Source organism: Lissotriton helveticus, chromosome 9 (genome assembly GCF_964261635.1).
Source record: "Lissotriton helveticus chromosome 9, aLisHel1.1, whole genome shotgun sequence".
Classification (NCBI taxonomy): domain Eukaryota; kingdom Metazoa; phylum Chordata; class Amphibia; order Caudata; family Salamandridae; genus Lissotriton; species Lissotriton helveticus.
In genome coordinates this window covers 92559071-92586684 of record NC_136070.1, presented here as the reverse complement: position 1 = coordinate 92586684, position 27614 = coordinate 92559071, and the positions used below count along the sequence as shown (strand labels likewise).

At 48.3% G+C, this 27614-nt stretch overlaps 1 protein-coding gene across 2 annotated transcripts in view; it reads right to left on the bottom strand.

Moving 5' to 3' along the window:
• ZFYVE26 (zinc finger FYVE-type containing 26) overlaps positions 1 to 27614 on the bottom strand; it is a 657581-nt gene that overhangs the window by 229677 nt on the left and 400290 nt on the right. For both annotated transcript variants that reach the window (XM_078659543.1, XM_078659544.1), the window contains one exon: positions 3205 to 3352. In XM_078659543.1, the coding sequence (XP_078515669.1) occupies positions 3205 to 3352 (148 nt within the window). The remainder of the gene's footprint in view (positions 1 to 3204; positions 3353 to 27614) is intronic.

Below are 27614 nucleotides of genomic sequence, written 5' to 3'. Positions count from 1 at the left end.
CATATCATGTTTCCTACTGGCTGAGCATCGGTCGGTGAGGGCAAATTAAAGTGGCTTGACAGCTTCTGCAATCGGGGAGGACAAGGTAGAGAGCAGCTGTTCCTGCTGGTAGGAAAGGCCTATGCCATCACCACAACCTCTGCCTAGATAGATCAGGCCCTCCTTTCTGCTGTTACACAGGTTGGGGAAAACAGGTGATGTTTGGAGGTTAGTCTCCTCGACTAACCCTTAAACTTCAATTACTGTTAGTGGACCGGCCTGGCGGGAGACAAGAGTTCCAGGGATTGTGCCTTGGCTTGAAGTCTTCAAATCTAGTTGAGTGCTCAACCAGCCATCTTCGCAAACTACAGACAAGAAAGGGCATGTCTATAAGGGATGCCTGGATATCCACTGAAAACCCTGTTGCTCACACACAAGCATGCCTTCTAATCGCTACATTGGTGCCAATACCTCTGCCCAAACAGAGCATGGTGTACAAATCAGCATGCAAGACATACTTTGCTGCCTCCTGGTCATCATTGATCTCTTGAGCCAGCAATACATTTCAACTTGAGGATTGGTCAGAAAGGCATTATGAGTGACTTTAATAGTCGATGGGTGTGCAAACAGGTTTTCAGTCCTTCTGATCTATGTTGCCTGGCAACAGGTAGACTTATTAGAGGGCTCAAGCATGGCTTGGACCAAGTGGCCATAGGTGTTTCCATCAGAATCTTGCTGAAAGGCAATAATGGCTCAGAATAAGTTGAACCTGGTGGCAAGATTTCAGTTAACAAGTGAACCTTGTTTTTAAAAAGTCAGCAAATGCAAATCAAGCACTTCTGCTACCCTTTGCACAACTACTGCGAAAGAGGAACTTTCTTGTGTTGGTGGCCCAGGTGGAGAGTCCATCTCGGTCTCTCATGATGTATCTAGCCTACTGGCATTTTGGAAAATCAGGTATAGCCTATTTTTAGTATAATGAGAGAGAGCAGATTGTCTGCCTCTGAGTCACCATCCGAGTCATGGGGAACTTCACGCATATCGAGAACTGTGCCGGAGTTAGATCCAAATACGTTCTCTGCCTGTGATAGTCCTCGCTTCGATGTAGATGCTAAGTACTAGAGTGTGGCTGCAAATTTGGCAACTGTGTCTTTATGATCTTATAGCGCAACATAGGACAAAGGGAGCTGATAATGGCTTGGGGTCCAAGACTGGCATCACACTTGGGTCCTGGAGTGGCATCAGCTTAGAAGGAACTGGTGTGGACCCTGGAGCAGGAGAGTAAGTATAAACTGAAATAGGAATAGGCTTGGGAATGGATCCCATGGGGTCAGTTGGCACTTAGGGATGGCCCACATGTGGAAGTCCAACCGGAACCCAACATGGTTCTGTGGCGCTCAAAGACATGTTCGAGAAATCCTGAAGCATCTGAAAGAGCTCCAACATGATTTGCCCAAAGGCTACTATGTGTTGTGAAGTCAACAGGAGCGTTTGGTTTTCAGGACACATGTGGACCAACTGTGGGGCTACACGGGAGTTGTACACTTGTGGTTTATTACTTTTCAACTGATGCTCTGTACCTTTGCATCTGATTTCGAGCGACAGGATGGGGTTAAGTCCCATTTGGCCTTCTTGCACTTATCAAGAGTATTCAACTTCCACACGTCATGCGGGTCCCAGACCGACATCTCCTTCCTGCAAACATGGTAGGACTTCACTTCTGTTGTTTTCAGGGCCGATAGTGTCACTGGCATTGTGCATACATTAAGAACTTGTCGCAAAGCAGACAAGTTGGGAAGGAGCTTTAGGATTCTGCCTAAGGATACATATAGAAAGGAACTGATGTCAGCATACAGGGATGGCCCTAATATGCGCCTCTGCTCTGTCACTTTCGGAGTAGAACCAAGTCACCTCAGAGCCAATGGCGCCATCTGTCGACGTGCAGGAGCATTACTGACAAATTTTGTTAGATTCAGCTGGGAGATATTCTTTAGGTGAAGACACTGCGGTTAGACGTGTCCAACATTTTCTTAATCCTCTTTCAAACCAAAACAGTTGATATTTCTAAAACGTTCCCTAGAACCTATGACCACTGTTTGTCAATGGGGACTGGACCACCTCTTTAGAAAACACACTTCTCCTCCAGAGATTTTCAATGCTCGCATGCACACCCTCTCACTCTCAACTCTACCAAGTGCCTACAAACAATCTGGTACTCCTGGTGTTTGATGACATGGAGCACATCTCAGTACCATTCTCAACAGAGACATAATCCGCTATCACCCATCTCCTACGCACCTCAGGCTCGCAGGAGAGAGGCTATGTGGTATTCTTTTCCATACTACACTTTTATCTAAAGAAAGGCACTGACATCTTGTAGTGGTCAGCGCTACTGGATAGAGGGAAAGGATTAAGGGAGAACATGTTATACACAGTGCAAGGATTAGAGAACTACCAGGGTACTTAAGATACTAACCCATAGAAGAAATTCAACATCAAATTCTTCATTTTTCCTTTATTTTCACAATGCCGTAGCAGTCTTGGAACGACAAAGGATTGCATATCCTGAAGTAAACCTAAGTATGTTATTTATTCATCAGCAGGAGGGCCAACCTTCTTGCAACCTGTTCGGCCGCCAGCTGACCTACCTGGAACCCTACTTTATTATAGCTCCCACAAATGCCCCTCACCATTGTATAACATTGTGGCACAATACCAACACATCCACCACACTCAATTGACAGTCTCTGAACACATTACACTGTGAGAATCATGGGGCCAAGAGTTTTAGTGCAGTGGAATGCGCACCTTTCAAGGTAAAATCGAGACCTAAAATTGATTTCAGATGTGGCTGTCATTTAAGACATTGATCACTGAGCTAACACATATGCAGATACCTCAAAGATACTGTCATGTTACAGCTTACTAACAATCGGAGTCTTCAACATTTGAAACCACTGCCACAATCCAAGATTGCAAATCTGAAAAATATGTGGGCACAATATTTCCACACTACTCTACTGGATATATTTATAATTTGTGTTTAGCGTTTTAGAGCCAACTTACATTTGTGATCACCAATTGACTATATTTAGTTATTTTACCATTACAGCTGTGTTGGAGCAAAATAAAAGGACAACACCATGAATTCTAGTCGCACTATGGCCTGTCAGTGTCACCAGGTATGCCACTTAACACTTATACATTCAGTCTGGTGTTGATTACCTCAATCGCCAACTGATAGTACTCTGCTTCCAAAAGGCGATTCCTCAATCGTATTACTGCTGCTGGCTGCAAAATCTGATCCAGAGAGGGTATGCTGGGGTAGGTGTTTGCGACAAGAATCTTCAACAAGTCCACTTTGCTGTAGTAGCTGTTGTAAGAAAGAAAACTGTTTAAGTTCACAATACTTATGCATAGTGATACTGCTGGAAATGTGCTTTAAATTAGTCCAATCGCCCAATTAAATTGATGAGGAATTGTAATAAAGTATTTGAAACGGATTGCAGGAGCATAACATCTGGCCCCTTGGGATTATAGAATCTGAGACAGCACATGTTAGGCAGCCCTAGCGATTATATACCTTAACAAAATTACTATACACTCTATTCTTGTGGGGAGGAAAAGTTAGGCTGTCATTATACAATCTACGGCTCTGTTATTGCATGGATGGTTTTGTTAAGTGTACCTTTCTGTTAACATTTCTCATTGAGCCTGTTGAGCTGCTCTTTTGGCTGTGTGCCTGTGGTACTCTCTATAAAACTCTTCGCATCACTGTTATTTTATGACCTGTTCTTACAGAAAGACTGCTGTGCTCCTAATGCTTGAGATTAGGATATCTATTTTCTGTTGTACAATCATGTTCTCAATGACACTGATGGAATGGGTGGTAGGACAGAGAAATATTGTGTTCGTGGATCTGGAGAGCATATGCACCCAGGAGTCTAAATCACCATAACAAGCTGTAGCTTTTTGACCCTTGCATCTGCCCACACCACAACCATGTGTGCATGCACATTTAGGCTTAGTGCGAGCCCATGTGGATCAGAGGTGCCGACCATGTGCATCCTCCTTGCAGAGTGAAGCTACAATCAACTTACCGGGCTATAAAAGACTGACTGTAATGGCAGTGAAATGGCTATAATTGTTGGACAAGCCTTTTAACTTTCACCTGTTAGGGAGAATGATAGATTGACCTCTCCTGCATTTTTTTAAAATTGACCTGCAATCCCATACAACAATCTTTCACTCATTCATGTTGGACATTGATGTTGCGTAAGGAAACTTTACTTCTGTGTGCAAAGGATACATGTGGAGAGCATATGACACATGGGCTATGGCCACATTAGGTTCCATTTTGTGCTTACTGTATTCAAAGTGATGCCGAAACGGATGGGCTGGATTGAGAGCCTAGACTGTAGATGCGATTAGCAGGGCTTACCCCAGAACACTGTAGAGATTGTTTATAGTGGGTCAGATTGAGCAGCATTAAGGAGAGGAAAGAAAAAGGATCTCATTGAAGCTAGAGTTTTCACCCTGCTCTATCATGACCCAATGTCCTCTAGAAGGGCTATATGGGTAGCTGCTCTTGCCTTTGTGTCTTTTTTTTTGGGTTGCACCTGGCTGGAGCCTCCTAGTACCACCACACCATTCTGCTCATATTTCATGACAAAGACTTTAACTGGACTAGTATGAGTTCTGCTCTTCCCAGAACCAAACTTATAAGTGACAGTTTGAATACACAACTGCTGTATGCAACTTTAGAATAGAGACTGGACAGAAACTTTCATAGAGCAGTGGCCTTGGGAACTTCAAAACAAGACTGCCTGAAAGGCTGCCTAGTCCCTGCTTCCAGTGGGAAAGCTGACCAACTGCTCAGGAGGTGTATTGGAAATGCCAATACATGAGGAATTTGCTGCAGAATAGGTGAAGGTCCATCAATGAGCCAAGACGAAAAGAACAAAAACACATCCACTACAGTTAGGCTAAGCCCAAGGCCTCCAGTTGTAAAAGGCAATCAGAGGCTAGTAAACCCTGTGTCCACTGTGACTCATTAAAAAGTTCCCAAAATGGGCCATCTTTATACAGGATGAAAACTATCCCACCTGTAATTTCAATTGTGGGTAGGTTAGTTATATTCATGGAAGTAAAACTTTACCGCAGTGACAATGAATGTAGTCTTAGCTCCGTCTCGCCACCCTTTACAACAGACATGGAAAGTGTGGTCTTCAGGGAGGATTGGATGAGTCATAGATTCTGTGAATACGTTTTTTATGGAAGGATCCAGCACACGTGCCCTATTTTTAACATCACCTTGCCAGCCACAAAAGCATCACTGCCTTTCAGGCCAAATTGCATGTCAACACAACATGCTAGGTGTGTGAAATAGAGTGCGTCTGTGCAGGGCTTAAGTGGCTGCTGTAGCTGCTAGTGAAGCCTGCTGTGTTGGGTGGGTCTCTGTACCTCCTTCTGCCTGATCATGGTGCCTAAATAGCCCCTGTCCTGCTCTGCCTGAGCATTTCTCCTCATTGCATCTGCTCTACAAGTGGTGCTATGGGCCTTCTTCGAGGGTCTAGAGGACTGCTGTTTCCTTCATCCTTATTCCTGGAAGACTGCTATGACAGCAGGCGAGCACACAGGCTCGTAGAAATGCAGCTACCCACCACCACCTATGGCTAGAAGTGTGCAAACCTTGTAGAATACATTACGAAAATCAACTTGCTTACAAATCCTTTTTCAAAAGACCCAAATTGTGCATGGGGAAGTCAATAAGCTGGGGAGGTCAGTGTCAGCCTTAGCTCAGGAAAATAAGCAGTTACCGAGCAAGGCAGTCACAGGAACCAATATGGTTACAAACAAACAGTAGGAAGAAGAAAACGAGAGCTATAGTTCCACATGAGACACAGTGAAATGCCAGGAAACCTGGCCTAGGAAAGCAATTGAATATAGCCATGAAACACGCCACTGAAGAGGAACAAGCAACCACAAAGACAAATTAGGAAGGACAAGCAGCAAGCCAAGACAGCACAAGGATAACTGAAGCTCACTAGGGAAAGATAACTATAATAGTGTCGTGAAACATGGCTGGCATTTCCCAAAAATAGGAGACCCTGACATGTTGGAATTTGATTTGATTTTTTAAATCACTTTATTTACAACATTTATGCCACTGTTACAAGGCTGGCGACCTTTGTTTAACTAACGGTTTTCATTTAATTCAAGTTGCATAGGAAAAGTCAATGGCATAATTGCAGCTGCTTAAAGATACAGCATAAAAAGAAAAATCCTTATGATTTGAGTCCATTAATGAACACCTGCCTGTGAGGAGCTCTCAGACGGTGTATTCCTCAGAGGCAGGTGGTCCCCTCCCAGACACAGTTCCTTTTTACAGATGGAAGGTAAAATTATGTAGATTATTGTATTTTCCAAAGTTTTAAACAGCCAGGGAATCAGTTGGGTAGTTTATGACTTCAATTAGGAATTTTATGAGGCAGTACCAGGACTACAGGTGTGGAACCGTACCTTCTGTATCACAGCATCTTCACTGATAGTCATAAATACTTAAATAAAGTGGAAAGCTAATAAATAATATATTCTGTGGCTCTTCGGTAACAAATAATCATTATCTATGAGCAGATAGCAGAACTCTGTATCACTGAGAAAATCATTTAAAAATATTCCTGAGCATTTCCTGGCCTAACTTAGCTAATGGCAGAGTATCTGACTTTAAACAACAGTGTCTTCTGAATGTATGGACCGTTCTCTATGTAGCAGCTCTACAGATATCAGAGATAGGTACATTTCTAACCCAAGCAGTAGTAGCTCCTTCTCCTATAGTGGAATGGGCTATGGGTTTGCCAGGTAAGGGCCTATTTCCTAGCTGGTAATATAACAAAATAAGTTACTATGCATTTTACAATGTATAATTTTAAGTCGACAGACCTTGTGTAATGCGCCTGTAGTTAATCAATAATATTTTTAAAAAATTTAATATTTTAGTTTTGTCTAAGTAGATTCGCATCACTCTTATACATCTGAAGATATAGTATTCTCTCTGCTGAAGTAGATGGGTTATGAAAAACGTCGGAAGAGTAATGGTCCGAATGATGTGGAAATCAAATACTACTTTTGGTACAAAAGAGGGGTGAGTTCTTAGTACATCCCTATTAGAGTGAAAATCAGTAAAGGGCTCTTCTGCGGATAAGGCCTGTACTTCATTCATCCTTCTCGAAGACATGGCTGCAATCCGGAAAACAGGCTCAGGTTTTCGATTTGGTCCTGAAGTTTGATTAGGATATATGGTCTTCATGGCAATCGCCTGTGCCAAGTGAGCAATAATTCCAGAAGGTCCAAATACCACCATTGCCTTGGCCAGTCTGGTGCTATTATCATCTTTATCTTTGATCAATATAGCTTGACAATTACTGATGATATCAGTGGGTTTGGAGGAAAAGTGTTGACAAATGATGTGGGCCATTTGATCAAAAGGGCATTGCCAAATGAATTCCATCTTGTAGCTCTGGACACAAAGTTTACACTTTTTTTGCTTTTTGTCTAAGCGAACAGGTCTAGGGAAGGAGTTCCCGAATCCCAGATTGGTCCACAATGAAAGCGGTAGAAGACATCATTTGAAGCTTTCTCAGAATGTCTGCTGATGAAAGCTGCTTTCTGCTTCAAAGCCTCTGGAATGTATATGGAAATCAGTGTGATCCCTTAGGCTATAGTCCAATGCTAAATCATTTGTGCTTGTAGGAAAAGTTGTCTGGACCTGGTTTCCCCTTACTTGTTGGTATGGTGTATGATGTTGTTTGATGTTAATGACTGGATGAACACTCAAGGCCAGATGTACCGCTTTCAGGTCTAGAAAGTTGATGTGGTACACCTTCTCTATGCATGTCCAAAGGCCTTCTTTTGAAACTGTACCCCTTTTAAAAACGTTCTCCTGGTGCACCACCATGTTAGTGATTATAAGCTCCATGTTGTTATTTGGAGATGGTCCTCCCAAAGGCCCCTTTTCGGGGACCATTGGTTCTCGAGACACTGTTGCAGAGGTCTTTCAAATAGATGGGTATTCAAGATTATATATAAGCAGGATGCAGTGGATAATAGGAATGAGGCAATCTGTGAGACGATATTTTGGGAGGGCTTCTTAGTTGACTGTTTCTCCAGAATAGATGACACCCCATTTTTTGTGGCTATTTTGGCTCCTACATATGTGACATACTGAACAGGCTTTTGTATGGTATTTGCCATGATGATTTGCAAGCCTTGTTTCTTAGCAGATCTGTGGTAGATTGACAGCCCTGCACTGCTTTTATATGAGTAATTGCCTTTATAAGGCAGTCATAGAGATATCTGTAAGGGAATATTCTTAGTATTAGAAGTGTTGCAACAAATGTCATACATGTTGGGACATTCAGGGAGCCACCATTAGCCCGAATGGCACAACAGTAAATTGGTAAATCTCAGGAATTGCCTGTGACGATTCAAAACTGTAATGTGAAAATAAGCGTCATGGAGATTCAAGACTGTGATGGGAAAATAGACATCATGGAGATCTACAGAGCACAGCCAACTGTGTATTTTTCTGTGTGGGGCTAGCATCCTTAATTTATCTTTGAAAAATAATTTGTTGACAAAGCTTAGGTCTAAAATTGGACAGAATTGTTGTGACTGACACCCCCCACCCCTTTTTTTTAAATTTATTTTAATTTTTTTTTACAACTAAGAAGTACCTTAAGTACACTTTTTTGGCTTGTTGATGTGATGGGGCCTTTCCATTGCTAGATTTGACAACAGGATGTGTGACTCCTTCTCAATGCTGACAATAGACAACTTATTGAAGGCTTCAGTGGAATTGCCTTGCAGTGTATCAAAATATCTCTTTGATATGAGAGCTATTAACAACCTATCTATTGTCTTCTACTCTTCTAGGTGACACATTTCTATTCCCCCTACAGGAGAAGGTAAGAAGTAGGGGGCACTGGAGAGGGGAGCATCGGAATTTCACAGTTGTTTTCTGGAGGAATTTCTTCTTTTGGAATGGGAGTAAACTTTCAGTTTCTGGTACGTTTTGAGGTTCTGCCCTCTTTGTCTTTGCGTGTGATGTTGGTGAAATTAGCACGACAATCTCATGGATTGAACCCTTTTATTGAAGCATCGCCTCCGTTTTGGTCTGTATACTTGCTTGAAGTACATCTTTTGTTTATCTAGGCCAACAGCTTTTAATGAACAAGTTACCTTCGGTAATGATATATCTGTAAAAAACATAGGTTAGTTATAGATTCCTTAGAACTACCCCCAGGTGTCAGACTGGATCCGGAAATGTTTCCGTCAGCAGCACACAAGCACGTCAGAAGGTGGCGTCAGTCGACTCCGCGTTCATCGTCATGGTCGCCAGGATGACGTTGCGGTAGCTACATAGAAGCCTGCCCTCACTCATTGACGTCAGTTCTGTACACGACTTTCCATGCCAGAAGCGCAGAGCCACGCAAGACACTGACTACTGGTGCACAAAACTAGGGCCCTGAAAGGAAGTCCTTAACCCTTTAAATCAGTTCACAGAATGGGGAGGATGGGTGGTGCGGTAAGGAATCTATAATTAACCTATGTTTCTTACAGATATATCGATACCAAAGGTAAGTAACTTGTTCATCTGAAAGAAACAGTTAGTTATAGATTCCTTACCTTAGAATAGATACCCCAGCCATACCATGCCCGCAGGTGGGTCTGCAAACCAAGTTCACACCAGAAAGTCCTGGAGATCAGAAAGGCCAAAGAAGCCGTCTCTCCGTACTTGACTGTCCAGGCAGTAGTGTTTGGTGAATGTGTGCAGCGATGCCCATGTAGCTGCCTGACAGACGTCATTTAGGGGGACTCCTTGTCCCAAAGCAGTAGTAGCTGCTTTCGCCCTGGTGGAATGGGCGCGCAGCCCCACTGGAGGCTCCTTCTTTACCAAAGAATAGCAGGCTTTGATGCACAGAATGACCCACCTGGAGATGGTCCGTTTGTGCACGGTCTGACCTTTCTTAGAGCCCACATGACCAAGAAAGAGCTGGTTGTCCACTCGGTATTGTTTGGTGCAATCCAAGTAGAAGGAAAGCACACGTTTTAAATGTAGAGCCTCTCTTCCTCTTTCGAAGGACGCGGAGGCAGAAAGAAGGTGGGCAAAGGGATGGTTTGCCCAATGTGGAAAGAAGTAACCACCTTGGGAAGAAAGGAAGGTCTAGTTTTGAGGACGACCGTGTCCGTATGGACAGCAAGAAAGGGAGGCTTGGATGAAAGAGCTTGTAGCTCACTCACCCTGCTTGCAGAGGTGATGGCGACCAGAAATACAGTTTTCAGAGTGAGAAGTCTGAGAGGACAGTTATGTAGCGGCTCAAAGGGAGCGCACATAAGATAGGTAAGAAACAAGTTCAAGTCCAACTGAGGCATTACGAAGGGAGCAGGAGGAAAAAGATGAGTAATGCCCTTAAGAAATCTATTTACAACAGGGGACTTGAAAAGAGGGCTGCTTAGGAAGCCTAAGGAAGGCTAAAATGGCCGAGAGGTAGCCCTTAAGAGTGCCCAGAGCAGAGCCATGCTGGGCCAAACAAAGGAGGAACAAGAGAACCTCAGAAAGAGGGGCGGAAAGGGGATCCACAGCCTTTGCTGAGCACCATGCCACAAATTTGTTCCATCTGCAGGTGTATACCGTCTTAGTGGAGGGACGCCTGGCTGCCAACATAACATCGCAGACTTCAGGAGGTAGGTCAAATGACGTCAACTGCCGACTCTCAATCTTCAGGCACGGAGGTGGAGGCTGGACAAATTCGGGTGGAGAACCGTCCCATGTTGCTGCGACAGAAGATCCTCTCGAAGAGGCAGTCGGATCGGAGGATCGATGGCCATGTTGGGCAGCTCGGGATACCAGACTCTTCGTGCCCAATCCGGAGCCACAAAAATGACTTGGACCCGGTCGCGGTTAATCTTCTCCAGCACTCAGGGCAGAAGTAGTATAAGCGGAAAGGCGTATAGAAGACCGCAACTCCACAATGAAACGCGTCTCCTAGCAAGTGCCACCTTGGAAACTCCAACGCGCAGAATTGCTGACATTGTGCGTTATCTTCGGTGGCGAATAGAACTAACCAAGGCTTTCCCCACTGTTGAAAGAGACCTTGTGCCACCTCCTAGTGAAGACGCCATTCATGATCCATCATGCACCTGCGGCTGAGTTTGTCCGCTCTGGCGTTCAGAGAACCAGTCAGGTGTTGAACCGCCAGGGATATGCCCTGATGTTCTAGCCATTTCCAGAGACGAAGAGCCTCTTTGCCATAGGTTCCACGTTCCCACCCCACCCTGTTTGTTGCACTACCACATGGCGGTGGTGTTGTCCGTGAACACTTGCACAACTCTTCCCAGGACAGAGGGAAGGAATGCTTTGAGTGCAAGACGAATCGCCCGAAGCGCCAGAAGGTTGATATGGAGCCCGGACTCCGCCGGAGACCATTGGCCTCTGATCTCCGCCTCCCCCATGTGGCTGCCCCATCCCAGAAGTGATGCATCGCTCACCACTGTGAACTCTGGTTGAGGAAGGGAGAGGGATCTGCTATCGACCCAATCCTGGTTCGTGAGCCACCACTGCAGTTGGCGTGCAGTGCCCACCGAGATGTGGACACAACCGGACAGGTTCCCCATATGCTGGGCCCACTGGAACTTCAGGTCCCACTGCAGAGCCCGCATACGCCATCTGGCATCATCCACCAGCAGGATGCAGGAGGCCATCAGGCCCAGTAGCTGGAGGGTCATCCTGACCAAAACCTGGGATAGAGGCTGGAAGATCGGAATCATAGCCCAAATATCCCAGACTCGTTGTTTAGGAGTATAGAGCCACTCAGAGGAAAAGGAGCTTCTGAGAGGGAGACAGGTGTGACTTTGGCATGTTGATGGAGAACCCCAGCGAATGCAGGAGGTCGGCCGTAGTCTGGAGGTGGGAGATGACTGCCTGGGGCGAGCCCGCCTTTAACAACAAGTCGTCGAGATAGGGGAAGACTGGAACCCCTGGTCTGCGAAGATGAGCTGCGACCACCGCCATCACTTTCGTGAACACCCAAGGGGCGCTGGTAAGGGCAAAGGAGAGCACGGTAAACTGAAAATGCTTGTGGCATACCGCGAACCGCAGGTAACGCCGGTGGGCCGGCAGGACGGGGATGTGAAAATAAGCGTCCTGCAAGTCCAACGCTACAATCCAGTCTCCAGGGTCGAGGGCAGACAGGACCTGAGCCAGGGTCAACATTTTGAACTTCTTCAGGAGGAAGCAGTTGACGTTCCTGAGATCCAAGATAGGACGCATGCTCTTGTCCTACTTGGGCACCAGAAAGTAGTGGGAATAGCAACTACGACCTGCTTCTGGGGCAGAAACTCGTTCAATGGCTCCTTTGGCCAAGAGAGCCATAACTTCATGTTGGAGAAGGGCCAGATGACCTCCCGACATTCAATGGTACTAAGGTGGCATGGCTGGGGGGCGGGGGCAGTTAGTCTCGAAGGGGAGGGAGTAGCCCCTTCGGACTATCTGCAAAACCCACCTGTCTGACGTGATGGTACACCAGTGGGGGAGATGATGGCGAATCCTGCCACCCACTGGCGTGTGATAGGCCTCAATGGTTGGACTGGGAGGGTTTGGAGGCGGCTGCAGAGGGAGCGGTGGTAGACTGTCCTGGGCGCTGGCCCCCAGAATCCCCGGCGGTGGTTCCCAAGTCTCCGGCTGCACTGGGGCTGAACAGCTTGCGCCGGCCTGTAGCCCTGGAAGGAACGTGGTGGGGCAGCCCTTCCGTAGCCACGAAATGGGGCGAAAAGCAGACAGTGCAGGGCGTGTGGTGGAGAGGCCCAAGGATTTTGCCGTAGCCCAAGAGTCCTTGAAGAGCACGGTTTGCTTTGTCGACGGCCACCAAAGGGCATGTCCATCAGGTTGTTCTGGACATCCCCAGAAAAACCAGTCGACCTCAGCCAGGTGTAGCGTCGAAGGGCAACCGAGATAGAAATCGTCCTACTCAGCGAGTCGGTAGTGTCCAGTCCAAAGCGGATGGTAAACTTCGCTGCGTATCTCCCCTTGGCAACCACATGGGAGAGCACGGTCCAGGCCTCCTCCGGACATTGGGGCAGCACTTGCGCCACCGTATCCCACATAGAGTGAGAATAACAGCCCAACAGACATGCAGTGTTTAACGACCGGAGGAAGAAAACATCTTCACAAGTTGCTCCAGCTTTTTTGGATTCCCTATCAGGTGGAGCGTTGGGAAAGTGCCTTTGGCTGTTAAGGCTTGGACCACCAAGCTCTCAGGGGTGGGGTATTGGGAGAGGAAAGTGGGGTCGCCCGGTGCAGGGCGGTGGTGGCGGCGGGCAAGGAGTAGTTTCTGTCCTGTAACTCCAGTTCTGTAGTAGGGGTATCTCTGTTATAGTCATAATCTAGTGAATAGTCCCGCCCATGTGCGTGGACCCCGGAGCAATCAAAAATAATCTCTTGAGGTGTCGAAAAATGCAGAACTGCACAGACACTTAAGAGAGAATTAAAGACAGATAATGCAGACTATATCCACAGGCTAACCTGTCCAGTACTTCAACTAGAATTTCCACCAAAAAATCCACAAACAGCAAAGCCTGTCCAGATTTTCCTTGCTTTAACAGCAAAAACCTTCTGGAATGATAGAGAGAAAGACATGGACAGACAAGCCCCATAGGCTGCCATTATGTGGCTCAGAACAGGATACTGTGCCTTTAAGAGAACTTTCCAGAAGTCTCACAGTATCCCAGAATGCACTGCAGGTCCCTTTTACTTTCAGTTCTTTTTGAAGGCGTAACACGCCAGACCGGTAGCATTTCTTACATGAATATCTCTCTCCACCAGGGAGGAGGGCGGGCGCTTATGACTATAACAGAGATACCCCTACTACAGAACTGGAGTTACAGGACAGAAACTACTCCTTCTGAAGTAGGGGATCTCTGTGTATAGTCATAATCTAGTGAATAGAATGGCAAGCCCATCCCCACACCAAAGCGGCGGTGGAGAAAAGAGAAATAACACCACTACTGTGTGAACAGATTTCACAGCGAAGCCTGCCCAACCTGAGCGTCTGCCCTGGCATCAGAGTCCAGGCAGTAATGCTTAGCAAAGGTATGGACCGACTTCCAAGTGGCCGCCTTGCAGATTTCCGCAATTGAAACATTATGGAGCAAAGCAGTCGTGGCAGCTTTGCCCCTGGTGGAATGAGCCTAAGGTTTACCCCCTAAGGTCTTACCAGCTTTTTGGTAACACAATTGTATACAGGACACAATCCACCTAGAGATGGACTGTTTAGAGGTAGCAAGACCCGTCCTGACATAATTGACGAACAATTGGTCTGACCTACGAATATCCTTGGTTTTATCCAGATAAAATGTCAACACCCTCCTGACATCCAGGGAATGCAGGGACCTTTCCACTGGAGAGGAAGGATTCTGAAAAAACGTAGGCAAAGTTATGGTCTGGTTAACATGAAAGTCAGATATAACTTTTGGAAGAAATTTAGGGCGAGTATGCATAACAACCTTAGCAGCATGAAATACAGTATAAGGTTCTTGGCAACACAACGCCTGAATTTCACTCACCCTGTGGGCCGATGTAATGGCCACGAGGAATGCCGCCTTCCAGGACAGGTGCTGCAACGAAGCCTTATGAATAGACTCAAAAGGCTCCTTCATCAATCCGGACAGCACCACATTCAATTCCCATGAAGGCGAAGGAAGCCGGACAGGAGGGAACACTTTCTTCATGCCTTCCAAAAAGTCTTTGATCACAGGGATCTGAAAGAAGGAAGTCTGTGAAGAGCATTTCCTGTAGGCAGTCAAAGCAGCCAGATGAACCTTAATGGAATGGACATTAAGGCCAGACTGCGCCAGATGTAGAAGATATGGAAGGAGGACATCTTCCTTACATGTCGTCGGGTCATCGTTCTTGGACTTGCACCAGATGCAAAACCTCTTCCACTTGTAAGCATAAGAAGTCCTAGTGGAAGGTCGCTTAGCATCCTTCAGTATGTCCATGCAATCTTCTGGGAGATTCAGATGGCCATATTGCACTATCTCTATCTCAGGAGCCATGCCGCCAAACTCAAAGACGAGAGGTTGGGGTGCAACATCTGCCCCCCGAACTTCGTGAGAAGGTCCGGCCTGCACGGCAGCCGTATGTGAGGAAGGAGAGACCGGTGAAGCAGGTCCGTGAACCACCACTGTCTGGGCCATTCCGGGGGCATCAGGATCATCCGCGCCCTGGACTGGGACAGTTTGATGAGCACCGCCGGAATCAGGGGAATGGGTGGAAAAGCGTACAGAAAGCTGTTCGACCAGTTGATCCATAACGCATTCCCCAGCGTCCCCGGCTGGTAGTACCTGGAGGCGAAGTCTTGGCATTTGCTGTTTTCGGCGGTGGCGAACAGATCTACATCTGGAGTCCCCCACCTTGCGAAGACTTCTCCTAGTACTTCGTCGTTTATGACCCATTCGTGGTTTTCCTGAATCAGTCTGCTCAGTGCGTCTGCCTGAACATTCTGCACACCTGGCAGATGGGTAGCCGTTATCATCAGTCCTCTGGCTAGAAGCCAGTGCCAGATCGCCTGCGCCTCCTGCGACAGGGTGCGCAATCTCGAGCCCCCCTGCTTGTTGAGGTAATACATCGTGGTCGTATTGTCCGTTTGCACAAGCAGAGAGTTGGTCTGGAAGGACGGAAGAAAGGCCTTCAGCGCCAAGTGAACAGCTCTGAGTTCCAGGAAATTGATGTGGTTCGTGGACTCCGTCGGGGACCACGTCCCTTGAATCTGTAGGTCTCCGGAGTGCGCCCCCCAACCTTGGAGCGACGCATCCGTCACGATAGTCTGTGTGGGAATGTCCTTGTGGAAGGGAACCCCTCTGAGGAGATTCTCCGCTGAACACCACCACTTCAGAGACTGAAGAGCATGCAGAGACAGTCGTATCATGTCGTCCCAAGATCCTTTCCTCTGATCCCACTGATCCTCCAAGCACTCCTGCAATGGTCTCATGTGCAGCCGTGTGTGTGACGTGAGGAAGATACAAGAGGCCATCGACCCCCAGTAGAGAAGACACCGTCCTCACTGTTGTAGATGGAGCGGTCATAAGAGCCTGAGCCTTCCGAAGGAGTGATAACCGTCGCTCCTCCGAAGGAGACACGCTTGCTGACAGCGTATTGATGGAGGCTCCCAAGTACTGTATGCACTGGACCGGAGTCGGGACAGACTTGGACATGTTGATGTGCAACCCCAGCTTGATCAAGAGAACGCACGTCTTCTGGAAGTGTGCCCGAGCTTCCGAGAAGGAGAAGGCCTTGATCAACCAATCGTCCAGGTACGGGTAACAAAAACCTTGTTCTTCCTTAGGTGTGCGGCTACCACTGCCATGCACTTCGAGAACGTCCTGGGCGCAGACTTCAGTCCGAATGGCAGTACTGTGTACTGATAATGATTGGCGCCGACTTGGAATCGCAGGAACTTCCTGTGTTTGTGTGCAATGGGTACATGGAAGTATGCATCCTGTAGGTCTATGGCACACAGCCAGTCTCCCTGTTGCTGCTGAGGATAAATCTGATGCAACGACAGCATGCGAAACTTCTCTCTGCGAATCCACTTGTATGCTTGATGCAAATCCAGAATGGGCCTGAACTCATTCTTGTCCTTTTTGCGGACCAGGAAGAACCGGGAGTAAAGACCTCTTCCTCTTTGAGACAGAGGTACGTCTTCTATCGCCCTTTTTCTTAACAGGATATCGGCCTCCGCCTGGAGCTCGCGCAGTTGAAACTGTGATACGACCGGAGGAATTGATGGAGGCGGGCTGGTGAACCGAAGACTATCCATTGCAAACAATATTCAGCACCCACTTGTCCTGAGTAATTTTTCTACACTCTGCCAGAAAAAATTGAACGCTTCCCCCCACCGGAGCGGGTAACGGATGTAGGGGAAGTAACAGCTCAGGGTCGAGACCCGGCCGCGCCCTTGTTCGCTGTAGAGGACTGCTGACCTCCTCTACCCTTCTGGTGCTTCTCTAAGGGCCTCCGGAACTGCTGCTGTTGTTGCTGCTGCTGTCCCGAAGCCTGTCCTCGCCCTCTGCCCTGCGCCCCAAATCGTCTCTGGAACGAGCGGTAGGCTTTCTTTTCTTTGGGCTTCTCCAAGCCCACAACCGTCAGAGTCTCGGTCTCCGCCTTCATGCGGGACATCTCATCATCTGCATGTTTGCCGAACAGGGTTTCCCCCGAGAAGGGCAGATTAGCCACTCGCTGCTGGGCCTCCGGCTTGAGTGATGTGAGCCTGAGCCAGGCATGGCGTCGCTGGTTGATCCCATGACAATACCCATGGGCCGTGCTGATGATCTGGTTCGAGACCAGCATCCCTTCCTTCTGGATCTCCAGGAAATCCTCCTTCTTATCTCGTGGCAGGAGTTCCGCGAACTGCTGGAGGGATTCCCACAGGGCCCGATCATAACGCCCTAGCAGAGCCGTATCGCTAGCGGCCTTCATGGACGTAGAGGCCGTCCCACAGGCCTTCCTGCCATTTGAGTCAATCCATCGGCTCTCCTAATCCGGAGGCACGGTAGAAGACGGTAGAAGAGAGGTAGAATGTTGTTTTCAGGCGCCGTCACTATAACGGAGTCCGGAACAGGGTCAATCCTCAGGAAAGCCGGATCGGAATCTGGAGCCCTGTACTTCGTAAGAAGACGGGACGGAGCGGCTTTTGTCGTTGCAGGCGTAAGGAACAGCTCCTCCGCTGGCTCTACCAATCCTGGCACGAGCAGTAGTAGAGGGCGAGACAAATGCTTCTTGTGAAGTGTCTAAAAAATCAAGGACGTCGTAGGTGTAGGAGCAGTCACCGCGATTCCCAATTTCGCAGCACCCCTCAAGAGAACATCCTGGAACGTGCTGATGTCATCCACCGGAGACACCCTCGTCCCCGGGGAGTCTGGTAAGGTCGGGGAGAAGGACCTGGTTCTGGAAGAGTCTGTGCGGGACCGTGATCCACGCCTCCTGTGGCGCCGTCTTGACCTCGTAGAGGTCCTGTGACGACTGCACGACCTCCCTTTCTGTCCGGAGCGGGATCGCGACTTCCTTGGCTTCGGTCGCCCCGCCGGTTCCACCGGGACAGGAGACTTAGGCTTGGATGGAGCCCTCGGCCGAGGGGTCCCCTTAGGAGGAATAGGAAATCGTGGTAACAAACCGTTCCTTGGAGGCATCGGAGGAGGCCTGTCAACCGGCAACTGGGGTAGCTGTGGAGGAGGCGGAAGTGGAGGCGGGGTGGGATCCCGCGCAGGACGTCCCCTGGGCGGAGGAGGCGGAGTAACTGTCTTCGGCCTAGCAGGGGTATACACAACAGAGTACACCGAGCCTGGTGAACCGCCCTCCTGACTAAGCTGGGACTTTGGAGAGTCTTCCCTAGGCACTGGACGCCTGCCAGACTGACTCCTGGCGCCAGAACTCCTTCCGCGCCTTCCCGGCGTCGAAGAACGGCGACCAGACGGCGAGCGTCGGCCCCTCGACGGCGAGCTTTGCCTCTTCGACGGCGAGCGCCGATCCCTCGACGGCGAATGCCTTCGCCTCAACGGCAACCTCCTATGCCTCGATGTTGACCGTCTACGCCTCGACGGCGACCTCCTACGCCTCGACAGCGATCTTCTACGCCTCGACGGAGACCTTCGCCTCGACGTCAAGTATCCCCTCGACGACGACCTTCTCCTCTTCACCGACGACGAACGGCGGTGTCGCCTCGGCGGCGAGCGCCAGGCCTCTCGACGTCGAATATTCGACCACGACACCGACGAAATCGTCACTGGAGACTTCGACGGCGGCCTGTTCAGGTCCCTCGACGTCGAACGTCGACGTCGCCTCGACCCAGAGCCCTGGGGAGATGGGGAACAGACTGCAGTCAACCCTCTCGACGTCGTGGTCGGTGCAATCGACGCCGACGGAGAATGGGGATGTTTGCTGGTCTTCCTGCCCCTGGGGAGCCCCCAGAGGCCTCAGCATGGACAGATGAAGCCCCTCCAGACCCACCTTGTGCCTTCCGTCTTCAAGGCCCTGAAGCCTGATCTTCATCCTATCCCTCAGGGTCCTGCTAGAGAAACCCTGGCAGATGTCACACTCCTCTGGGACATGGGATGAAGGAAGGCAGATGATACACACCTCGTGTGGGTCAGACTTGGCCTTCTTCCTGGAACACTCAGGGCATTTGTCGAATAATGCAGGCATATTTGACAATTAAGAGTGCACCCAAAGACAAACAGGAAGAAACAGCAAAGTACTTCAAGAAAAGCACTCAAATAACTTTGAAAAAGTGAAAAATATCACCAATAAACCCTTGAAAAGGGAGAGCTCAATGCTCCAGGCTCCTGCTTGCAGGAGCCGGAAAAAAGAACTGAAAGTAAAAGGGACCTAAAGTGCATTCTGGGATACTGTAAGACTTCTGGAAAGTTCTCTTCAAGGCACAGTATCCTGTTCTGAGCCACATAATGGCAGCCTATGGGGCTTGTCTGTCCATGTCTTTCTCTCTGTCATTCCAGAGGGTTTTTGCTGTTAAAGCAAGGTAAATCTGGACAGGCTTTGCTGTTTGTGGATTTTTTGGTGGAATTTCTAGTTGAAGCCTGTGGATATAGGCTGCATTATCTGTCTTTAATTCTCTCTTAAGTGTCTGTGCAGTTCTGCATTTTTCGACACCTTAAGAGATTATTTTTGATTGCTCCGGGGTCCACGCACATGGGCGGGACTATTCACTAGATTATGACTATTCACAGAGATCCTCTACTACAGAATCATCCTATCCACAGGAGACCCTGTGTTGGGCCTGGACCAGGTGCCCAAATGGATGTCGGATAGGGCTTCATTGAACAGCAGCAGAGGCTCCGAAGAGTTCGCTGCCGGCTGAAGCACCTCTGTCAGGAGCTTAGTCCTGACTGCCACCGTAGGTAGCTCGAGGTGGAGAGCCTTGGCTGCCCTATGACAAACCACTGTGTATGACGCTCCCTCCTCCGAAGCCACTGTAGGAGGAGATAACATGCCAAGGTCTGGAGAGGTATCCAGACCACTGGCATCCCCCAGTTCCTCTTTCCAGTCCGGATCATAATCCAACTGGTTGGTGGTAAAAGGGTGTCCAGACCCCTTCCAGTCTTCCCCACCCTCCTCTGGCTGCCCATCAGGCTGCAAAGGGCCAGGGTGGAACACATGCAGAAAAGTACCAATTGGCGCTGGATCCGCCGTCCTTGTCCACATCGGAGCGGAAGCCAGGGTCGAAGCCGGCTGCGGACAAGGTGCCGGTGGAATCTGGCACCAGTGGAAGTGTTATGAGGTCGACTGGCGCGGAACCGGATCCAGGCCTGAATCCAAGAGTGCCCTGCGGTGCCGAGTACGAAGTCGCCGGCGTCGAAGGCCTAAGCCCCCAGCTGAGTCCACGGGGCCGAAGGCTCATCGGCAGAGTCGGGCTGCCCAAAGATGGCATGCATCGCTTCGTAAAACTGAGGAAGCCGGGCAGGGGTCGCTCCGGTCCCGGGAATGCCAGAGTCGAACCTGAAGGCTCCGCATGCTGACCCGCGGAGTGGCACCCTTCGTCGCATCGGCCGACGGACGAGGGGAAGTCAAAGAGCGACGATGCTTCTTCGACTTCTTCTTATGCTTTGACTTACCTGACCCAGAGTGCGAAGACTTGGAAGAGGGGTTATGATGGCTCCGTGATCGGTCCCTTGACCTCTCTGCGACCGGGACCTCGAGCGACGCAGAGCCGACTTCTGGGCCTCAAGTAGCTTTCGGGACCGCTCCCACAAAGAGTTCGGGGCCATAGTTCAGCAGTAGGAGCACGACTTGGGGTCATGGTCGTTCTCCAGGCAGTAGGCACACGCGGTGCGGATCCATCACCGACATCAGTCGGTTACAGGAACCGCAGGCCTTGAAGCCGGGCATCCCTCGTGCACCAGGAGTTGATAGACTCAAAAAAGAAGCTGACAAAAGTCGAGAAAAAAAGTCAGTCAAAAGATGACTGGAGGTACCGCTCTCTCCAAGTCTGCACTTGCTGGCACGGAAAAAGAAAGTACTGACGTCAGCGTGGGTGGATGGCCTCTATGTAGCTACTGCGATGTCATCCCGCCGACCACGACGCCGAACACGGAGTTGACCGATGCCACCTTCCGACACGCAGGGGTACTGCTGACAAAAAAACATTCCGGATCCAGTCTGACGCCGGGGGGTAATTCTAAGGTAAGGAATCTATAACTAAATGTTTCTTTCAGATGTCTCTGTTTTTTTCTTCATGCACAACATCTTTCCTTCAATATGCTGCCTCATGAGAGTTGATTCAGGAAAACTGCAGATCAGCTATTTTCTGTTGCCCATCTGGCCTCAGATATGATAACGGAGGCTAGAAATTCTCCTTAAAGTGATACCATGGCAATATGCTGCCACGGCTAATTCTGCAGAGTCCACTGTGGAGCTTATTACTTGGATTGAGACCTAAGAGCTCCCCCATCAAGTCTATAATGTTTCACTTTTGCTGATCGGAGAGGAAAGACTGCATGCTATCCTATATTTCTCGGTAGTATCACACGAGCAGTGCTGTTGCACTGAATTTTTTTTTTACATGAGCAAATGCAATGCCAAAACAGCTTTTTTTAGTGGAATTGAGCAAGTTACTTTTTCTCTCCCGTGGCACAAAGGACTATGGGCATATGCTCCCTCATGACGATGTGCAGTGAGACTGGATGAATCCAGTTTTGTATCTGCTGTTAGGAAATCCGGGTCTTGTTGGGTGTGTCTATACTTTTTTAGAAGGCGTGGTGTTACTGCCTTAACTAATGCTGGCATTAAAAATGTTTTGTTCGTACTAAGGATAGTAAAGGTTTTGGTGCTGCTCTTTGTTAAATAGCTGCACCTCTTGAAATGTCAGAATGTTGTCCACAGGTGAGGCCCTGGTTGAAGACTGAGGAAGTGACATAGGTGTGTATGATGTTTGACACACAACCATGTAAGAAAAAAAAGAGATCGGGATCTAGAATACCTCTATCAATGGGAGAACTGTAGGAATAGTAGGTTTCAATCTTTTAGACTCCTGCTAAGAATTTGGCTTCCACTTTCTAACTGAAAACATGGAACTTTTTTTGATGATTTCTTTGGAGGAGAAAGGTCAAGAGGTCATAAGGGATCAAACCGGGCCTTGAAATTGTATGGTTGACTTTATTGAGCAATGAGGTAAAGGAGCCACATCTAGGGATACGACCATTTTCAAAAACCCAAAAGAAGTTAAAGTCTTCTCTCACTTTCTCTTTTTTGTAGAGTTGAATCTGTACATCCAGTGAAGATCTAACGGAGTATAATGACTCAGAATGGTTAGAGGATGGTGATAAAGATCAAACTGTATGATAATCAGATGGAGAAAAGGGTCTGTCTCTTCATCACTGATGGTGAAGCAGCCGATGTCCATCTTGGTCTTTTCAACGGCATTGGTGTGTATGCAACACCAGTGAATTTAGCGCTTGAACGTCAACGCTGAACGCGTCATTATCAATGTTGGTCTTATCACCATTTTTTCGAAGACGGTGAGACAGTCACTGATGATAGTGTGACAGTCACCGATGACTGTGGTTGATGCTTAACGTCAATGAATGTGAGAGCTACCCCAAAACTGATCTTGAATGTAATTTTGTCACCAGTGTGTAAAACATAAATGTGTGGCTGGAGGGCTGACATTCGATGGTGATGCTCTTGACCTTCACATTTTTAACATTATTCTTCTATGGCTATGTGAATGGTTGTCGAGTCTTTCTCTGCCACTTGATTTTATCTCTGCATCTCTCTAAATGTGATTCCTTGCCAGGAAGAGACAGACTTGTTGATGCAGGCTGGGAGTCTGATCTTTCTGGCCTGATCCTTTCCTTATTTCCTTTCTTCCTCAGCTCTCATATTTTAAGCATGCTTCCTCTCAGTTAAAGCCCCTCTCTGACCACTTAACGTTTTCTTTGACATTCTTTTTAAAAAAAACAAATGTTACATTCCTTGACAGAATGTGAGGCAGGAAGGCAGACTACTCAAAACTGGTGTACATCAGTAACAGCCTTTTCGCTCACTAATGCTGCACCCTGTAGGAAGGAGGATATCTGACTATGGGTACCCCCAACTTTTTGCCTAGTGTTTTGCTGGTTCTTGACTTAGTTGGCCTGGGATCCTGCTATACAGGACCCCAGGCTTCCTTCTTTCCCTGTTAAAATGGACTGCATGTACCTTAGGTACATATCTAATTGGATGCTGGGTCACCTTATCAGTCCCTGTACAGTGTACCCTAGGTACCCAGGGCATAGGTGTACCCAGGGCCTACCAGGGGCTTCAGCATGTATTATGCCACCCTTGGCTGGCCATCCAAAACTGACACAACTGGCTGCTAAGACAGCTGGGGCAAGGTGGTGTAATCACCCTTTGCTATAGAAATAGTATACCTACATCTAACCCTAAAATGGACACATATATTCCCATCAGTCACTCCTATGGCAGGCCTTATCAATCCTGAAGGCAGAGTGCTTGGAATTATGTGAGATGGTGCTCTAGCATGAGCTGAGCCTGTCCGCAGCTTGCGGAACCAAGTCCTAATAGCTGTTCCATGATAACGCTATACCATATACTCTTGAGTGCATTATAATCCTCGCGGTTAAATGCTAACTTTGGTATAGCATTATCAAAACATCTCGAGTAAGGTGTCATACGAATTGGAATACTACCCCCACGCCAATTCTGGCGACGGGGGTAGCATTCCTGCCTTCTAGAGGGACACGACATGTATGTAACTGTGAACCCCGGTTAAAGTTAAACGAAGCCTAAGCATCACAAAATGGATGCTGCCACCACAGACACAAGTCTGACCTCCTGCTGCTGGGAGTCCTTCCAGCGAGGGAGGCCTGGACAAAGGGTTTCCTGCCTTGGGAGGTGCTAGCACCACCCCAGACAGGATTTTGTGTATTGAGGTAGGAAGGGCTGAAAGGAATGAGACATGCCTGGGGCACACAAAGTGCCCTGTGCATACACCGGTTCAAACCAGTTGCTGGGGCACTCCAGCCCCAGTTCTGGCACGAAACCGGGCAAAAGATAGGGGGTGTAACCACTCCCCTTCCTGGTCCCACCCATGGGAGGGACCTAGTCAGCAGTACAGCCCCCTTTAGCAGGATAAAGGTAGGAGCTGGTCCCATTCCAAGTTAGATTATCCTGAACAACTTTACAAGAAGAAACTCTGGACTTCGACGTTCTGCTCCACAGAAGAGTGAAGAATCTCCCTTGTGGGCAAGGAGTGTCCACCCTGCAACTGCAGGCACCATCAAGCGTCCAGCGGCTTCACTTTGTCGTCTTCCCTCGAGGATCCAGACTTCAGAGCTCGACAAGACCCGGATTCCCAGACCTCTCCGACCTCAACTCACATCTGCAGCACAGCTGAGATCCGTGGGTGCGAAGAGACACGTGGGACCGGCCATCTTGAAAGAAACTGCACTTCGCTTCCAGCACGACTCCCGAGGTAAATTCGACCAAGTGCTTTGGGGATTGAGAAGCCCCAGCCCCGAGCAGCTCCTGCACCGAAGATCAGCCCTCCAGCATCCACGAGATCTGCGTGGGGCCCTTCTGCCTGTTTGCTGCTCGACACGTTGTCTGGTCACTTGCCGGCTGGCTAGTGCCCTCCTAGACGACGAACTTTGAAATCTTCACTGCTGGTCTGGTTGCTCCTGACTGGCCCTTGCTCCCTTCCAAAAGAGGAGCACCCCGGACCCTCCCGGTCCACTCCAGACGCCGTTTCCACTCACCGCGTGGGTTGCCTTTGCCAAGGCCTGTTGACTCCAATTCCGGATCCGACACCGCCGACAGCGAGAGCCTGCGTGGGACAGCTCGTGCCTCCATCCTGGTCATCGAAGACACCTCCTGGTCCACGTGGCTGCAGAGACAAGCGTCCACTCTTCACCTGATCGCGACGACAGCACCTGGTTCCTTCCTGGTTCCACACCGGTCACTGGCTAGTGACTTTGAACACTGTCCCCTCTGCTTTCAGGTCCTCTTCTTCCTCGATCCATCCGTGGATCGCACCGGACATCTTCCTCCTGGTTGCCTGCAGCATCTTTTCTTCCAGGCTCCATAGACTTTAACGCAGAAACCCAACACGACTTCGCACCTATGCACCCGCAGCCCGTGGGTGAGGTAACAAGAGCATTTCGGTGCTTAAGGGTAGCTTGACTCTCCTAGTGTCCAGATTCACAGTTGTTTTAGTCCTAACCAGTCAGGATTGTCCGTATTCACCTTTTTCTCGAACTGTACTGTCCATAGACGTTGTTACGCATCCCGCGTGTGAGTTCACACTCTGCACACGCGTCCCGTGGGCCTCCTATTACTTACCTGAGGTTAGGATAGTGTAGTCCCAGCGAACCTCCAGCCTCTGGACAGCTCCATTCCTTCTATCGATTTCCTTATACCATTTACTTAGTATATGGTTTGTCGTGCCCCTAGGGCACCATTGTAATTTTGTGCAATTTATTGTATTTTTCCTAAGAGATTGTCATGTGCTTAGCCCTCTGACCTCATAAAGAGTACAGAGGTGTTTGTTATTAATAAATATACTGTTTATTTTCATAACAACCTGTGTGGTGTCCTTTCATCTGGTATTCAAGGGGTTATATGTGGTAAAACAGCTGGCTTCACATGCCAAAAAGAGTTTAGCCTAAGACTGCTTTGTCCATGCTACCATTAGGATAGCTGGTCTATAAGGTTGACTTACAACCAATCACCATAAGGGTTGTTTGGACTGATACAAGGTGATCACTAGAACTAGTGAGCATCATATATCAGGTCAACTTCTCACATTGGTGTGCAGCGGTTGGGATTTGAGCTTGCTGTTTTTACCAAATATTATCTTGAAATATCATTTGAAAGATCACATAAGGTACCATAGGTACATATAACAAGCTTAGAAATACACTGAGTTCTACTGAACCAGCTGTTGTAGTAGAAAGGGCCTAGCACACCCTGACTACAACTCTTAGCAAGGGATCAGTAGGAAAACCCATAGTGTAGGTAATTGCATCACTTGCACCTCACTAGAAAGCATGTCTACCCATGGAGAGACTTCAGTGACTCCCCTAGTGGTTAGTGACCCTCCACAGGTCCTTTCCAGATATGCAGCACTCAGTTTCCAGGAGATGAGACAATTGTGTACCTCCAGGAAATTGAAACAGGGTTCTAACCCTACCACTCCTTTTCTGTTAGGTCTCTTAGAGACATATGATGCTAGAAGGGCTTCTAACACAGGTCCCTTTAATACAGATGGGAGCATGCCCCCCTTAGAAGGTGATCCAGAGGATCCAGACTCTAACATACCAGAGACAGAGAATGTCAATGGGAGGCAAGAGGAAAACTTATATGAGGATGAGGCAGACAATGGGCAACCTTTAGTCAGCAGACTTACAAGGGCCAACTTAGACATGCATAGGGAGATAACTGGGAGACCCCCAGTGCTATCCCTAAGCAGGCCTAAATTTGGGGTCAGAAGAGATAGATCTCATTCTAGGGACTCCAACAGATCTGTGCACTCTCATGCATCTGCTCAGAGGAGAATGACTTCCCCTCAGAGGAGGGAGCATGAAGCAAAGATGAAGGAGGCTAATCTGAGGATCCAAAGGGAAGAACTTGCCCTTGCCAAAGAGAAGCTTGCCTTTGCTAGAGAGCAACAGTTGAGTGGGGTAGTCCCCACTGGTGGCAGCAATATTCCTAGGGATAAAGAAAGGGGTTTTGATACTAGAAACCTGAGTAAAATAGTGCCCTCCTAAAAGACAGTAGAGGATATCCACAAGTGGATAACTGCTCTGGAGAGGGCCTGCAAAGTACAGCAGGTACCCCAGAGTCAATGGGCAGCTGTATTGTGGCTCTCCTTTGAAGGCAAAGGTAGAGATAAGCTCCTCACTGTTAGAGATGAGGATGCTAATGATTACCAAGTCCTGAAAACTGCACTGATTGATGGGTTTGGCGTAACAACGGAACAGTACAGGTTAATCTTCAGAGACACCCAGAAAACTCAGGCTCAGGATTGGACTGACTTTGTTGATTGTGCCACTAATGCTTTGGAGGGCTGGTTATTGGGAAGTAAAGTTACAGACTATACAGGATTGTATAATTTGATAATGAGAGAGCAAATCTTAAATAACTGTCAAAACCAGCTTTTGCACCAGCACCTGGTGGACTCTGATCTGACCTCTCCACAAGAATTGGGTAAGAGGGCAGACAAATGGGTCAGAACCAGGATTAGGCCTAAGAATCAGGGTGGTGACCAAAAGAAAGAGACTACCAAGCCTCAAGAGAAAGGTGGGGATAAATCTACAGAGAAGACTTCCCTAGGGCCCCAAAACTCCAAGAATGGGAGTGGGTCCCAAGACACTTCCTCTACCCAGAAGAAACCTTATTGCCATGCCTGCAAGCAGGTAGGCCATTGGAAAACTGATGGCAGTTGCCCAAAGAACCACAATAAGGAAAACATACCCCCAAGTAATACTCCCAGGCCTCCTGTTACTACTAGGAGTAATCCCCCAGGTGGTGGGAGTGCCCCCAAGAATTTGGGTGGTTTTACTTT